Consider the following 17,201-nt stretch of genomic DNA (forward strand, 5'->3'; position numbering starts at 1 on the left):
AATGGACTGAATTCCCCAATCAAAAGACATAGAATGGCAGAATGGATTAAAAAACAGGATCCTTCTATATGCTGTCTACAGGAAACACATCTTAGACCCAAAGATAAACATAGGTTGAAAGTGAAAGGTTGGGAAAAGATATTTCATGCAAATAACAACCAGAAAATAGCAGGAGTGCCTATACTAATATCCAACAAGTTAGACTTCAAGTGTAAAACTGTTAAAAGAGACAAAGAAGGACACTATATACTAATAAAAGGAACAATTAAACAAGAAGACATAACAATCATAAATATTTACGCACCGAACCAGAATGCCCCAAAATACATGAGGAATACACTGCAAACACTGAAAAGGGAAATAGACACAAACACCATAATAGTTGGAGACTTCAATTCCCCACTCTCATCAATGGACAGAACATCTAGACAGAGGATCAATAAAGAAATAGAGAATCTGAATATTACTATAAAGGACCTAGACTTAACAGACATTTATAGGACATTACATCCCACAACAGCAGGATACACCTTTTTCTCAAGTGCTCATGGATCATTCTCAAAGATAGACCATATGCTGGGTCACAAAGCAAGTCTTAACAAATTTAAAAAGATTGAAATCATACACAACACTTTCTCGGATCATAAAGGAATGAAGTTGGAAATCAATAATAGGCGGAATGCCAGAAAATTCACAAATACTTGGAGGCTCAACAACACACTCTTAAACAACGAGTGGGTCAAAGAAGAAATTGCAAGAGAAATTAGTAAATACCTCGAGGCAAATGAAAATGAAAACACAACATATCAAAACTTATGGGATGCAGCAAAGGCAGTGCTAAGAGGGAAATTTATTGCCCTAAATGCCTATATCAGAAAAGAAGAAAAGGCAAAAATGCAGGAATTAACTGTTCACTTGGAAGAACTGGAGAAAGAACAGCAAACTAATCCCAAAGCAAGCAAAAGGAAAGAAATAACAAAGATCAGAGCAGAAATAAATGAAATTGAAAATATGAAAACAGTAGAGAAAATCAATAAGACCAGAAGTTGGTTCTATGAGAAAATCAATAAGATTGATGGGCCCTTAGCAATATTGACAAAAAGAAGAAGAGAGAGGATGCAAATAAATAAGATCAGAAATGGAAGAGGAGACATAACTACTGACCTCACAGAAATAAAGCAGGTAATAACAGGATACTATGAACAACTTTACGCTAATAAATACAACAATTTAGATGAAATGGACGGGTTCCTGGAAAGACATGAACAACCAACTTTGACTCAAGAAGAAATAGATGACCTCAACAAACCAATCACAAGTAAAGAATTAGACTAATTTTTGAATTAGTCATTCAAAAGCTTCCTAAAAAGAAAAGTCCAGGACCAGATGGCTTCACATGTGAATTCTACCAAACGTTCCAGAAAGAATTAGTACCAATTCTGCTCAAACTCTTCAAAAAAATCGAAGTGGAGGGAAAACTGCCTAATTCATTCTATGAAGCCAACATCACCCTCATACCAAAACCAGGCAAAGATATTGCAAAAAAAGAAAACTACAGACCAATCTCTCTAATGAATATAGATGCAAAAATCCTCAATAAAATTCTAGCAAATCATATCCAACAACACATTAAAAGAATTATACATCATGACCAAGTAGGATTCATCCCTACTATGCAAGGATGGTTCAACATAAGAAAATCAATTAATGTAATACACCATATCAACAAATCAAAGCAGAAAAATCACATGATCATCTCAATTGATGCAGAGAAGGCATTTGACAAGATTCAACATCCTTTCCTGTTGAAAACACTTCAAAGGATAGGAATACAAGGGAACTTCCTTAAAATGATAGAGGGAATATATGAAACACCCACAGCTAATATCATCCTCAATGGGGAAAAATTGAAAACTTTCCCCCTAAGATCAGGAACAAGACAAGGATGTCCACTATCACCACTATTATTCAACATTGTGTTGGAGGTTCTAGCCAGAGCAATTAGACAAGAAAAAGAAATACAAGGCATCAAAATTGGAAAGGAAGAAGTAAAACTATCACTGTTTGCAGACGATATGATACTATACGTCGAAAACCCGGAAAAATCCACAACAAAACTACTAGAGCTAATAAATGAGTACAGCAAAGTAGCAGGTTACAAGATCAACATTCAAAAATCTGTAGCATTTCTATACACTAGCAATGAACAAGCGGAGGGGGAAATCAAGAAACGAATCCCATTTACAATTGCAACTAAAAGAATAAAATACCTAGGAATAAATTTAACTAAAGAGACAAAAAACCTATATAAAGAAAACTACAAAAAAACTGCTAAAAGAAATCACAGAAGACCTAAATAGATGGAAGGGCATACCGTGTTCATGGATTGGAAGACTAAATATAGTTAAGATGTCAATCCTACCTAAATTGATTTACAGATTCAATGCAATACCAATCGAAATCCCAACAACTTATTTTTCAGAAATAGAAAAACCAATAAGCAAATTTATCTAGAAGGGCAGGGTGCCCCGAATTGCTAAAAACATCTTGAGGAAAAAAAACGAAGCTGGAGGTCTCGCGCTGCCTGACTTTAAGGCATATTATGAAGCCACAGTGGTCAAAACAGCATGGTATTGGCATAAAGATAGATATATCGACCAATGGAATCGAATAGAGTGCTCAGATATAGACCCTCTCATCTATGGACATTTGATCTTTGATAAGGCAGTCAAGCCAACTCACCTGGGACAGAGCAGTCTCTTCAATAAATGGTGCCTAGAGAACTGGATATCCATACGCAAAAGAATGAAAGAAGACCCATCTCTCACACCCTATACAAAAGTTAACTCAAAATGGATCAAAGATCTAAACATTAGGTCTAAGACCATAAAACAGATAGAGGAAAATGTTGGGAGATATCTTATGGATCTTACAACTGGAGGCGGTTTTATGGACCTGAAACCTAAAGCAAGAACACTGAAGAAGGAAATAAATAAATGGGAGCTCCTCAAAATTAAACACTTCTGTGCATCAAAGAACTTCATCAAGAAAGTAGAAAGACAGCCTACACAATGGGAGACAATATTTAGAAATGATATATCAGATAAAGGTCTAGTATCCAGAATTTATAAAGAGATTGTTCATCTCAACAACAAAAAGACAGCCAACCCAATTACAAAATGGGAAAAAGACTTGAACAGACACCTATCAGAAGAGGAAATACAAATGGCCAAAAGGCACATGAAGAGATGCTCAATGTTCCTGGCCATTAGAGAAATGCAAATCAAAACCACAATGAGATATCATCTCACACCCACCAGAATGGCCATTATCAACAAAACAGAAAATGACAAGTGCTGGAGAGGATGCGGAGAAAGAGGCACACTTATCCACTGTTGGTGGGAATGTCAAATGGTGCAACCACTGTGGAAGGCAGTTTGGCGGTTCCTCAAAAAGCTGAATATAGAATTGCCATACGACCCAGCAATACCATTGCTGGGAATATACTCAAAGGACTTACGGGCAAAGACACAAACGGACATTTGCACACCAATGTTTATAGCAGCATTATTTACAATTGCAAAGAGATGGAAACAGCCGAAATCTCCATCAACAGAAGAGTGGCTAAACAAACTGTGGTATATACATACGATGGAATACTATGCAGCTTTAAGACAGGATAAACTTATGAAGCATGTAATAACATGGATGGACCTAGAGAACATTATGCGGAGTGAGTCTAGCCAAAAACTAAAGGACAAATACTGTATGGTCCCACTGATGTGAACAGACATTCGAGAATAAATTTGGAATATGTCCTTGATATCAGAGTCCAGCAGGAGGTAGAAACAGGGTAAGATAATGGCCTATTGGAGTTGAAGGGATACAGACGGTATAACAGGACTAGATACAAAAACTCAAAAATGGACAGCACAATAATACCTAATTGTAAAGTAATCATGTTAAAACACTGAATGAAGCTGCATCTGAGCTATAGGTTTTTGTTTTGTTTTGTTTTGTTTTGTTTTGATTTTACTATTATTACTTTTATTTTTTTTCTCTATATTAACATTCTATATCTTTTTCGGTTATGTTGCTAGTTCTTCTAAACCAATGCAAATGTACTAAGAAATGATGATCATGCATCTATGTGATGATGTTAAGAATTACTGATTGCATATGTAGAATGGTATGATCTCTAAATGTTGGGTTAATTTCTTATTTTCCATTAACTAAAAAAAAAAAAAAAAGAGAACGGGTAATTGGAGCTGAAGGGATACAGACTGTACAACGGGACTGTATATAAAAACTCAGAAATGGACAGCACAATACTACCCAATTGTAATGCAATTATGTTAAAACACTGAATGAAGCTGCATGTGAGGTATAGGTTTTTTGTTTTTTTTCTTTCTATTATTGTTTTAATTCTTATTCTGTTGTCTTTTTATTTCTTTTTCTAAATCGATGCAAATGTACTAAGAAATGATGAATATGCAACCATGTGATGTTATTAAGAATTACTGATTGTACATGTAGATTGGAATGATTTCTAATTGTTTTGTTAATTCTTTTTTTAATTAATAAAAAAAAACTCTCATCAAATTAAGAATAGAAGGGAATGTCCTCAATCTGATAAATGGTATATACAAAAATAAAAAACCTACAGCTAGCATCATACTTAATGTAATATTAGTCAAGGTAAGAGGGGCAATTCTCACAAGTTCCATTTAACATCATGTTGACGGTCACAGCCAGTGCAACAAGGCAAGAAAAAGAATTTAAAAGGCATCAAGATTGGAAAGGAAGAAGTAAAACTGTTACTCTCCACAAACGATGATTGTAGAAAATTGTAAGAATTGACCAGAATATTTCGTTAAGTTACAGGATAAAAGGTTAAAATACAAAAACTCAACTGTATGTTTTATATTCAAGTATCAAAATGCAGAAAATGACATGAAAAATCAACTTCATTTCCAATAGTAACATAAGGCATAAAATACTTAGGAGAAATCTTATCAAAAATGTATAAGAAAAACAAAACCAAAAACGTATAAGACCTCTACATGGTAAACAGTTGTGGCAGTTAGATTCAGGTGTCTACTTGGCCAGGTGAAGGTGCCTAGTTCTGTTGCTGTGGACATGAGCCAATGGTACGTGAACCTCATCTGTTGCTGATTACATCTGCAGTCAGCTAGGAGGCGTGCCTGCTGCAAGGAATGATGTTTGACTTAACTGGCTGGTGCGTAAATGAGCGAGCGCAACGTAGCACAGCCCAAGCAGCTCAGCCTACCTCATCTCAGCACTCGCAGTTCAGAGCCCAGGCCTTTGGAGATGCAGAAAGGAATCACCCCGGGGAAAGTTGTTGGAACCCAGAGACCTGGAGAGAAGGCCAGCAGAGACCATCCTGTGCCTTTCCACGTAAGAAAGAACCTCAGTTAAAAGTTAGCTGCCTTTCCTCTGAAGAACTAACGAAATAAATCTCCTTTTATTAAAAGCCAATCCGTCTCTGGTGTGCTGCATTCTGGCAGCTAGGAAACCAGAATTGTAAACTATAAAACACAGCTGAAAACATGAAAGGAGACCAACCAGACGGGAGGACATATCATGCGCATGGAGTGAAAGACAACGGTGCTAAGACATCGGTTCTCCCATGCTGGCCCCTTGTGCAACACGCCGCTGCTCAGGCTCCCACGCACCCGGCTGCTTCAGCACGGGGGTGCGCCCGCTCGCGGCTTTGAGGCTGTGCCAGCCACCCGGGCCCAGGGCCTGCTGCCCCAGCCGTGCCCTCAGTGATCCTCCTGCCTGGGTGTCTGCTGATGTCTGCTTCTGGCTGCCCCGTCCGTGGCTCTCCTGTCTGACCTTCGCCCCGGGTGCCATAAGGACTCCAGTCACAGGATCCAGACCCGCCTGGCCAAGACGGCCATGCCATGCTGAGTGGCCGCATCCAAAGGCCCTGCTTAGGACGGTCCCCACGCATGGGGCCGGGCGAGGGCCACAGACAGGATTTCCTGGGTCCTCTCGGGGTAAACCAACCCCAATGCCAACCGAGCTCAGGCCAGACTGAAAACTGATTCTAAAATTAATGTGAGAATACAAAGGGCCTCAAACGTCCCAGGCAGAACTGACCAAGAGAAGGTTGCCTGCACACCTGGCCACAGGAGAAGCCGCAGGAGGAAAGAGAATGACAAATTGGTGAAAGCAGAGACCGGAAACAGGCCCCCCCAGCCAGCCCACCTGGGACAGAGGAACATCTTTTCGGCTCTTGTTGCAGGGACAACAGGGTGTCCGTGTGGGGAACAAGGAGCCTCAACCCGTACCCCACACCAGACACAACACGAGGCCACCGTGGGTCACATGCCTGACCATGGAAGCCAAAGCAGTAACGCTGAAAGAAGGAAACAGGAAAATGTCTTCATGACCCTTTGGGATAGGAAAAAAATGTGCTAAAACAGCACAAGGACCCTAAACCTCAAATGTAAGACTCATACATTTGCAAATATCAAAATTAAAAGTCTAAGCACAAGATGTCACAAAGACAGGAACCAGACCAGCCAGGACTTGGAGGCAGGGTCTGCAGCATCCGTGGCTAGCGAAGGGGTCAAACGCCCGTGTCCGAGACAGATGCTGCGTGCACAGGGAAGGCCCATGGGGCACACACACGCGTGCAAGGAAGTGTGGCCACATTTCTCCAGGAGGCGCCCATGCAGAGCCTGCCCAGCGCACAGCCCGAGGCCACGCTGAGGCCCGGGGCTCACGGACCCACCCCAAGGTAGGGACCCACGCTGGGGGGTGCTTGGAAGTGCGGCCGCCTGGCAGAGGATGACCCCCTGTGGCCCGCTGGCTGCCCGCAAGCGGACTTCCTCACCGACCACCACTCGAAAATCTTGGGACAGCGCACGCCTGGCACCTCCCCACACCGCCGGGGCTGGGGCCACCATCCTGGCTGGACACTGGTCCCCGGGGAGCGGCCTCCCCTGCTCCTGAGCACTGTCCCGGGCACCGATTGCACCTCGGGGAATGGGGTGGGGGTGTGGGGGTGTGGGGGAGTGTGGAGGGTGCGCGGGGGGGGGGCAGGAGGCAGGGTGCGGGGTTGGGGGGTGGAGGTATGTAAGGGGGCGTGTGGGGGTGGGTGGTTGGGGGGGTGGGGAGGGTAGGTGGGGGGTGGGGGGTGCCGGGGCGGGGGCACTCACCCACAGGCAGACCCTCCCCCAGCTCTCTGCTGCCCGGCTTTGCAGACCCCTTCTGGCTCTGGACGTCGGCCTGGGAGGACCTGTCGCCGTCCAGCTGCTGCTCGGAGAGGCTTGGGAGGACTCTCTCGTACAAGCTCTTATCGTCAGACAGCAGGAAGCTGCTCTGGGGAAGGGCACGAAGGCTTTGCTCGCGACCTGCCCAGCCAGCGTCCTGCCCTCACTACCCACGGGCCGGCCCCCCCGTGCCCCCCACCTTCCCCCCAGCCCTTAGCTCGCCCAGGGGCCCTCTGCGGCCCCAGCCTGGGGAGCCTCCAGTTGTCCCTTTTTCTCCACCCACAAGGACCCTTCCCCACTGTAGGCCAGGCCGCTCGGTCCTTCCAGGCTGGCCCAGGCCACCTCGTCTCCCGGACCAGCTCCCGCTCCCCTGAGCCCGGCCTGAGTCCTCCCTGGACCCCCCTCCCCACCCCACAGTGCCCCTGTCTACTTAAGACCGCACCTCCCCCTGCCCACCCACTCGGCTTCCCCCCATCTGCCCTTCCCCCTCCAGGAGCAGCTCTTCTCCTGAGGTCCAGCCATCGGCTCCCCCCTTCCAGCCCGGCAGCCCGAGCCCTGCCCACCCACGCTGCGTCCCCGCCCCATCCGGCCCCTCCTATGGTGGAAGATTCTGAGGCCTTTGCTCCACGGGAAGTGTGCAAAGTCCTTCGTGGATCACACAACTGCCAGGGCAGGAGGGGACTCCTCATTCAGGAAATCATCAAAGAACTGAGAAGCGCACGGAGCAAGGCTGAGCCGCTCTCCCCGGTGCCGCCACCCACCCCCGCTGCAGAGCTGCCGGCTCCTGGGGGAAAGAGGGCCCTGGCATGCTCTGTGGAAGGGCGGGAGGCTGATGCTTTCGCCTGTCCAGCAGCCACCCGGGGACCCCTGCCGCGCGATTGGTGTGCAGAGGGGTGACAAGGCTGGGCGGTGGGGGGCGGGAGGCGGCAGGGCCCAGGGAGCCCCGGTCCATCCCCCCCCAATGCCACGTGGCAGCGCGCCTGCCCACCCCGCGCCCCCCCTCACCATTTTCAGCATGGAGGTGGAGGTGTCCGGCTCACAGGTGGGGAGGAACTTAAATTTGGTGCCCAGGCCCCCGATGTTGGTCAGCGTGATGGTCCGGGACGCCGTCTCCCCCACCACAAGGCTACCGAAGTCAACGAGCTGCTTGTCGAGGGACAGCTGTGGAGGACACGGGCAGGGGCTGGTTAGTGCACCAGGCCGGGGCGGCAGGGGGCGGGGGGGGCGGCCAGGGTGGTGGGTGCCGTCATGCACCCCGATAGAGCCCGAGGGAGCCTGGCCCCCCGGGCCCCTGCCCTGGGCAGCCACGTGGGCTGGGCACTGCACAGCTGGGCAGGGCCCACCCCGGACAGCAGGTAACGCATGATCATGACATGTTTGTGGCAAGTGGCAGAAAGCAGGCGTGCCCGGACGCAGTGCACCTCGCCCGAGGACAGATGGCTGCACATCCACAGCAGCTCCATCCACTGCGCCCGATGCCAGAGGCAGCCCGGCCGCCCTACACCAGGGATGGGCAAACAAATGGGGCATCGGCTGGTGGCAAGTTACTCAGAAATAAACAAAATGACCCATCAGGCACGAGAGGACATGGAGAGACCCTAACGTGTGCCACTAAGCAATGGAAGGCAGCCTGAAAAGGCCCTGTAGGAGCAAATCCAGCTTGGTGACACTTGGGACAAGACCAAACGAGGGTCAGCAACGCTCAGCGGCTGAGCTCCCCAGGGGCTCGGGGTGTGTGGAGGGGGCGGCATTTCCAGGGCAGTGGACAGTCCTGTTGGCACTGTGACCAGGCATCCTGGCCACAACGCGGTTGCCCCAGCCCACACTGAGCCTCATAGCACATCGGTGTCGGCTCGTCGCCATGACTCATGCGCTCATGCGCGCAGGACATTGCCAACGGGGAATGTGCATGGGACGGAGGAGTACCAGGAAGTCTATAGGCTTTCTGTTCAATTTTTCTGCAAATCTAAAGCTGCTCTAAAAAAATAAAGTCCATTAAAAGCCATACCTGACTGAAATGAAGTGACCGCAGACAGGCCACGGAAGGGCCACAAACGGGCCACAGACAGACCACCGATGGGCCATGGGCGTGCATGCTAGGGACCATGGGAGGTGGGGTCCGTGGCACCCGAGCCCCAGTGAAAGCCTAGCCTGGCCCTATGGGACCGAGGAGCCGCCCGAGGGCTTGGGAGCTGGCAAGGCTCACGGCCCCCAGCACAGGGGTGTCGTGGTGCAGCAGGCAAAGTCCACCGTGCAGGGCTCTGCAGGGTTCCCTGTCTGCAAGGGCGGCCAACCCCCAGGACCTCAGGCCACACCGCGCCCCTGTACGCCCACCCTCCATGGGCTTTTCCAGCACTGAGTGTGGATGACCAGAGCTCCACGCCCCTTCCCATGCTCCTGCATTGGCGGCGCGGCCAGGGCCGGAGAGGACAGTGGACTTTCCCCAGGGAGCAGACCAGAGTCGAACCAGAGACCTGCTTCCCATCACTGAACGGGTTCCCTCCCCCCTCCACGGGGGCTTCACTGTGAGACCCTCCCCTGCCCTCCATCACATGTGCATGGGCACGTCTGCATGCGTGTGCATGCTCAAGCCTTTGGGCATCTGTGCATGTGTACTGTGAGAGTGAGCATGTCTGCACGTGTATGCATACATGGGCAAATGTGAGCGGGCACATTTGTGTGCATGCGTGTGCACATGCAAGCGTGAATACATGTCTGCCTGTGAATGTACCGTGTGCAGGAGCACAGCTGCTTGCACAGGTGCATATGTGCATATAAGTGTATGAGCACACATGCGTGTGGATTACCTGCCTCTTTGTTATGGGTCACCAGCCTTCAAGAAGCAGGGTTGGCATGGACAGAGAGGGCCCTGGGTCCAGGCTGGAGGCAGTGCCTGCTTGGGGAAGCCTTGGTGCCCTGCAGGGGACAGTCAGTGGGGGTGCATGACAGATGCTCTTTCCCATCTGCAGTGTCCCCAGGTGGCCAGGTTTTGGGTGACCTGGGTCTTCACCCCTACCTCAGCTGGGGAGTGATGTGGCCTGGAAGCCCTTGGTCGAGGGGGTCAGGGCAGCCCCCACCCTGGGCGCCACCTCTGAGAGAGACAAGCACCGTCTTGGTCAGGCGGCTGCCCTGGTGCCTGGCACCTTCACCTGCACCTGCTGATCCCACAGCTGGCGGGCAGGGGCGCTGCGCTAGGGTGGGGCTGGACCAGGCCCCCGGGCGTGTACCCACGCTCAGCTGGAGCGTGCTCTGAGGCACGAACCCAGGGACCAGCCAAGAGGGCCTCTCCTTGCCACCCTTGGGGCAACACTTCCTGGGGTGGGCCCGGCTCCCAGTTGGGGCCTTGGTTCACAGCCATGTGCCCTTGGGGGTGCCGTGCCGCCCGTGGGGAGCAGCACTGCCCGAGCCGCTGGCTGCTGAGGAGGAGGTACCCCCCTGGTGAGGGACACACTCAGGGACCTGGGAGACTTGGCCACTGCGTGGCCTGCAGGAGACGCGACGGCCACTCAGCAGTGTGGACGGGGCCATGTGGGCAGCCGTCAAGGGCTGAGGGCTACCGGGGCCGTGCCTGCACAACCGAGTACCAAGAAGAGCAAAGGCTCAGATGATCGAGACCCACTCAACACAGGTACGTACACCCATGGACCCACAGTGAGACTGAGATAGGAGAAAAGGATCGAACTTGCACCCAGGGGTGTGGCCGCCCTGCGCCCTGGACGCTGGTGGAGCAGGAGCGGAGAGAGATGCGCCCAGCCTGGGGTCCCACGGTCAGAGGGGCCACTGGGATGGCAGAGGCCTGCACGCGCCCCTCAGCTGGCTCAGCAGGAACCGCCAGCGCTGCGGAAACCTTGAGGGGAGAGACCAAGGGAGATGGGGTCTCCGTGCAGTGCCCGGTGCAGGCGGTGCAGCCCCCTTGGACGGCGCTGGGTAGTCCCGCCAGAACAGGGCTCCCACCATCCAGGCTGAAGCAACACGTGGTGGAGAGACACGCAGGGAAACCCTGAGGAAGCAGCTCTCACCCTCGGGACATGGGGCTGCAACACAAGGACCAGCCTAAAAAGTACGCACGCGGGCGGATAACCTGGATGGCGAGGTTCGAGGCACAGAAGAGGCAAACATAGCACCCTTGGCTGGGTCCCAGCAACAAAGTAACAATTAGGAAAGACAGTTCCGGGACCGCTGGGCTAGGTGAACAGGGACGGGGCACACTCATTACTTCATCACTTCATTACTTCATTAGTGCAGAATGTCGGATGGGGGTTCCCGGCCCCTTCCTCTCCTGGCACCACACCCGAGTGGGGGCACTGGGCCCCCTGCCCCGCTGCTGTAGGGTGTGTCCATGTGACTTGCTCAAGCCAAGGAACTATTGGCTGGTGAAATGGGGAAACGCCTGGCAAGTGCTCGGGCTGCTGGCTGTGGTTCCCTGGGCAGCACGTGCCCAGATGATGCTGGCCCTGGACCACCAGAGGCCCAGCCCAGAAGCCTCCGCGGCTGCCCACAGCCCAATCAGCCAGAGCCCAGTCCCAGCCCCGCTCTCAAAGCTGCTGTGTCAGGGCCGCCTGTCACGCAGCATCACTGTGCAAGAGCTGACTAACACGGTTAGGACAGACAGTGCCCTGGTGGCGCCTGTAGGGCAGCGTCTTTTCTTTCTTTCTTTCTGGAGATACAGCTGGAGGTTTTTAAGGGTGAGGTGTCATGTGAAGTGATGCGGGGGGAGGTGATGCAAACATGGCAGAGGCTGGCAGTCACTCCAACTGGGCAGTGGGGACGTGGCTATTCTGTTCTTCATTGTGTGAAATTTTTCTTCATTAAAAGAGGAAAGGAGTTAAGGGGCACAGCCAAGAGCTATGGTGGGGTGGCAACTCCCCAGACAAAGCCCCCTGCTCCACGGGCTGAGGCAGGTGCATTCCTGGACCGCCTGTTGGCCTGAATGCCCATCTTCCAGAATCCCCTGGCCCCCGGGGCACCAGGCCCAACCCCGCCCCGGAGGCAGCCCAAGCCCCTCTGCCGTCCATCTGTGCCCCTCGCGAGCTCCCGCCTGAGCCCCAGCCCAGGCACTGCGAACTCACACTGCATTTCTTTGTTGAGTATTTCAGTGGAACAGAAAATTCGCCTGTCTGAGCCAGAAATGAGACATTTCCTTCTAGATCTTTATTTACCTAAAAAAAATAAAACAACTCCAAGCACCGCCCACGTTTATAACTTTGCAGTTAACATGCTGTGCCTGCGCCCCAACCCGTGCCCGCAGGGGCGCCTGCCCTGGCAGGGCACCTAGTGCCACCAGGCAGGCCTGGGCCTTTGAATGGGGAGGCACTGCATCACACCTGTCACCTTGGGCACCACATCACACCTGTCACATGGTGCACCTGTGTCACACCTGTCACCTCGCGCACCACATCACACCTGTCACATGGTATACCTATCACATCTGTCACCTCATGCACGTCACACCTGCCACATGGTGCACCTGTGTCACACCTGTCACCTTGGGCACCACATCACACCTGCCACATGGTGCACCTGTGTCACACCTGTCACCTTGGGCACCACATCACACCTGCCACATGGTGCACCTGTGTAACACCTGTCACCTCATGCATATCACACCTGCCACATGGTGCACTTGTGTCACACCTGTCACCTCATGCACCATGTCATACCTGTCACTTTGTGCACCTGTGTCACACCTGCCACCTTGTGTACCTGCATCACACCTGTCACCTTCTGCGCTAGATAAGCAGGTGGGATTTTTCTGAGTACTTCAAGAACACATTGAATAGTTTTTGGAGACACAGCACAGCTGACAGGCCCTCGCCCTCCCTCCGTCTCTCCCTCCCTCCCTTCAGCTGGTCATAAGGCGGGAGAGCGGCCCCCCCTCGCACCATTTGGCTCTGGTGTCCAGACTCACCATGGGCTTGAAGGTGACGAGCACGTCACAGGACATCCCGGCTGAGAGTAGGCCCGGCGGGTCGAAGCTGTGGGGACAATGAGCCGTGGCGCCGTGTGACGCCATGTGTGCAGACGTGAGCTCCCGCTGCACGAGGTGATGGCACGGTGGGGGTGGAAGGGCTCTGTGGGGCAGCCACTGCCCGGAGCAGGCGCTCCCGGGTTCCTCGTCCTGCCCTGTCCCAGACGTCATGCTCCCTGCTCAGCCGCCTGTGCCAAGCCGGAGGAGCAGAGGGGTCCAGGGTGTTCCCTGCAGCTTCCCCAGTGCCTGGAGATGGGCGGGCAGGTGAGCCTCGTGCAGGACCCCTGGGACACCCTGCACTGGGGACACTCAGCTCCGAGGCTGGGTGAGAAAGCGTCTCCTCTGAGAGGTCCCCACGAGGCCTGTTTCCACAAGGTTGGATTTTGCCTAACGTGCTGGGTTTAGAAATACGCAAGCTGGAAACTGAATATTGAGACTGGCCGCACCTCAGTGCCCATGGCAGCAAACCCCAAACCTCTCCATTTGGGGGGGAACACTTGGGTCCCAGATGACAAAGGAGCCCCAAGGACAGAGCCCCCTTAGCGGGATGAGGAGGATTGACAATTACAAACAGACATGGCCAAATGTCAGGGCCAGACACGGGCCAAAGCCCCAGAACGGATGCCACAGTGAGCAGATGAGACTGTACAGGACACACGGTGAGCACGGTTAGAGGCAAAGATCCAGAAACATAGACATGAGAGAGGAACAGGACGCCATCCAGAAAGGACGTAACACAACTTTTAGAACTGACAAGCAGAGAAACAGAAACAAAAACTGAGTCACTCCACCGGCCGACCAGACACGAGCTGAGAGAGAGGTGGCTTCCTGGGCGACGGGTGATGAACAGCTGGACGCAGTCGGGGGGGGGGGGGAGGTTCCAAGGGGACCAGCACAAGGGGAGGGGGCGAGACGGGGGGATGTGTGAGGAGGTCAGGGGTCAGGCTGGGGAGTCCCCACGCCTGTCCAGGCCTGGACCCTCGGACTCAGGATGAAAAAACTCCGTCCTCACGGAACGCTACTGGGCCGCGCACGAGCCTGAGAACAGAAATTCAGAAGCAGCCGAAGAGAGCTGGGTAACCCCCCCAGACCCAAAGCTGAGCTCCCATTAGCACCAAAAGGATAAACATCCTCAGAGCCTTGGGCTTCCAGGCTTGGGGGCGGGCATGGGGGGATGGCAGCCACCCAAATCGGAAGCCCTCGTGCAGCCCCCAGACAGCCCCCAGCTCAAGCCCCAGCAAAAGTCAGTTCCCCAAGTCCAGCCATCAGCACGACCGGCTGGTGGGGGGAAGCCCCAGGCTTCAAGTTAGGTACAAGGAGAGAGAGAGACGCCGATTCCAGCAGATGCCTCTGGAGAGAGCTGGGAGGGTCTGCAGGGAAGAGAACGGAACAAACGTTCTAAGGCTGACCCGAAACAGAACAGAACGTGCAAAGCACAGAAAAGCTGGGGGCCCATGAGTCAGAGCAGACCACAGGGCAGGTGGGGGATGGAGGGGCTGGGGGCACCTATGGAGCGAGGTAGGGGTCCTGCCGCCCCCTCCCCTGGACAGGATCAGCACTTGACTCCACTGACAGGTGGACGCAGGGATGCATCCCCAGCCCTGACCACTGCAGGAGCTGGAGGTACTGACCACAGTAGCCACAAGCCAACCCTTCAGCTAAGTCTCAGCTTCCCGTCCCCAGAACAGAGCCAGGGTTCCAGGGCTGGGCAGGGAGGGGGCAGGTGAGTCCGGAGCATCTGCAAAGGGCCCCAAGAGACACAGCCTGTAGGAGACAGGGCAGGGCAGATGTCCAGTGGACGCACGCTGGGCAGTGGGCACCAAGGGAACTGTGATTGGTCCATACGACAACTCACTGAGTCAACTAAGGAGCCAAGGGACCGTAAATTGAGGGAAAGGAGGTGAAATGTCAATGTAGAAGGAATGATGGAGTGAGAAAATAAATATCTGGCAGCCACCAAAGCAATGGCTGGTTCAGGCACGTCATGAACAAATGCTAAGACTGGTGGGGACAGTCCGGTGTGGGGCAGCATCAGCTCTTCACAAAACGCTTATTATGCACAAGGGGAGACAGTAAGCAACTGCTCGGTGGAGAACCTAGCAATTACCAGCTAAGTGACCCGAGGTAACATCACCACCACGGGGCCCTCTGACAGGACGCACCGAGAAGGACACAGGATACTTTCCAGAGCACTCCTACCAAAACGCATAACCCAAACCACGGATGGGAATGTCAGATGAACAGAACTCATCCTACAAATGTCATCCTACAAAGCAGACGGCCAATTCTCCTAAAAGCTGCCAAGGCCATGAAAGAGGGCAGTGGGGGCACCCCTTCGGATGCCAGGACAGCGAGACACACGACGATGCAGCGCAGTGGCCGGCCCGGGCTAGACCCGAGGGAAGCCCAGCGTCTCATCCCTGGGAAAGTGGTGAAATGGGGATGAGTTGTCGTCGGTAGTAAGTTTTCTGATTTTGGTCACTACTGTCATCTGTATGAGAACGCCCTCGCCCCTACGAGACACCCGACGCATTTCAGCGCGGGAAGGGCAGCTGGAGCCTGAGGCCTGCGCTCTGACGGAATGCCCACTCCAGGCCCGAGGAGAGGGATTCGTGCTGCTTCAGCTCCAGGGATACACTGAGATGTTAAAAATGCTTGGAATCAAGGTCACGTATCCAGAATTTACTCTCAAAAGGCTCAGAGTAAAAACAGTATCTGTATGTGACAGAAAATGACATGTTAAAATTTGAGTCACTATTAAATGAAAGAAACAGAAATTATGTTTTTGCAACAAACAAGAGAAAAAAGAACTGTGGCAACAGATAAATAACCAAAAATACAAAATAAGAGGGTAAAAGGAAATCCAATTATATGAGTAAGCACAATAAATGTAATCAGATTCAATTCTTCAGTTAAGTTAAATGTATTAGAAGATGGGGGGGGGCGGGCCGCGGTGGCTCAGCGGGCAAAGTGCTTGCCTGCCATGCCGGAGGACCTCGGTTCGATTCCCGGCCCCAGCCCATGTAAAAAACAAACAAACAAACAAAATACAATAAAACAAGAAAATGTTTAAAGATGTTTCCTTTCCTTCCTTCTCTCTGTCTTTCCTTCCCTTCCTCCCTCTCTCTTAAAAAAAAAAAAAAAAAAGAAGATGGGGGGCTTTAAAAATGTAGTGAACACTTTTATGAATCAAAAACTCAAAGCAGAACTATAGGGGCGGGCCGCGGTGGCTCAGCGGGCAAGAGTGCTTGCCTGCTATGCCGGAGGACCCCGGTTCGATTCCCAGCCCCAGCCCATGTAAAAAACAAACAAACAAACAAAATATAATAAAAACAAGAAAATGTTTAAAGATGTTTCCCTTTCTACCTCCCTTCCTTCCTTCCTTCCTTCTCTCTGTCTTTCCTTCCCTTCCTCCCTTTCTAAAAAAAAAAAAAAAAAAAAAAAGCAGAACTATAAGATCTTTGGAAGAGACTGCAAAACCACGGGAGATCCCAGATGTGAGGGGACAGAAACCAGGGAGGGAGTGCAAGAGCAAAAGAAAACTCTCTCTGGGGTAAAGGCAAACCTCTAAGCAGAAGAAAAGAAAGAGGCTGCAGAAAACACAGTAACCACCACGGGAAACAAAGTAGCAAAGCGGCGAGCCTTAAAGGGGGACAAGGAGAAGGTGACGGACATCAAGGACCAGCAGAGCAGCTCTGACACCCGCAGGGGCCCAGGAGCAGCAGGGAAACGTAAACACACCCTTCAAGGAAAGGGTCCGGGAACGAATGATGGCTTGAACGTCACGTGCCGAGGCACTAACTGCCTGGGGAAAGGACCCAGGAAGGGCAGCGTCGCATCACGGTGACAAAGAAGGGAACCTGGGCAGCCAGGCGGAGCGCTCGAGCCATCTGAACGCAGAGGGCTGGGGCTGGTCTCGGTGAGGGCAGCTTCTCCATGGACCCCCGGCCGTGCATAGACACACCGCTGCCCGCTCTGGTGATGGCACA

General features: G+C 51.9%; 1 protein-coding gene across 11 annotated transcripts in view; it reads right to left on the reverse strand.

Annotated features, from left to right (window-relative positions):
- The window catches only part of LOC143677470 (cilia- and flagella-associated protein 74-like), a 136,756-nt gene that overhangs the window by 48,480 nt on the left and 71,075 nt on the right, over positions 1 to 17,201 (reverse strand). For all 11 annotated transcript variants that reach the window (XR_013172615.1, XM_077153449.1, XM_077153450.1 and 8 more), the window contains 4 exons: positions 13,153 to 13,219; positions 12,314 to 12,403; positions 8,250 to 8,405; positions 7,191 to 7,353 (listed from right to left, as the gene is read on the reverse strand). Coding sequence is in view for 10 of the 11 variants with exons in the window: in XM_077153449.1 (XP_077009564.1) it covers positions 7,191 to 7,353; positions 8,250 to 8,405; positions 12,314 to 12,403; positions 13,153 to 13,219 (476 nt within the window). In the remaining variant the exon portion in view is untranslated. The remainder of the gene's footprint in view (positions 1 to 7,190; positions 7,354 to 8,249; positions 8,406 to 12,313; positions 12,404 to 13,152; positions 13,220 to 17,201) is intronic.

This window comes from Tamandua tetradactyla, chromosome 3 (assembly GCF_023851605.1).
Source record: "Tamandua tetradactyla isolate mTamTet1 chromosome 3, mTamTet1.pri, whole genome shotgun sequence".
Taxonomy (NCBI): Eukaryota; Metazoa; Chordata; class Mammalia; order Pilosa; family Myrmecophagidae; genus Tamandua; species Tamandua tetradactyla.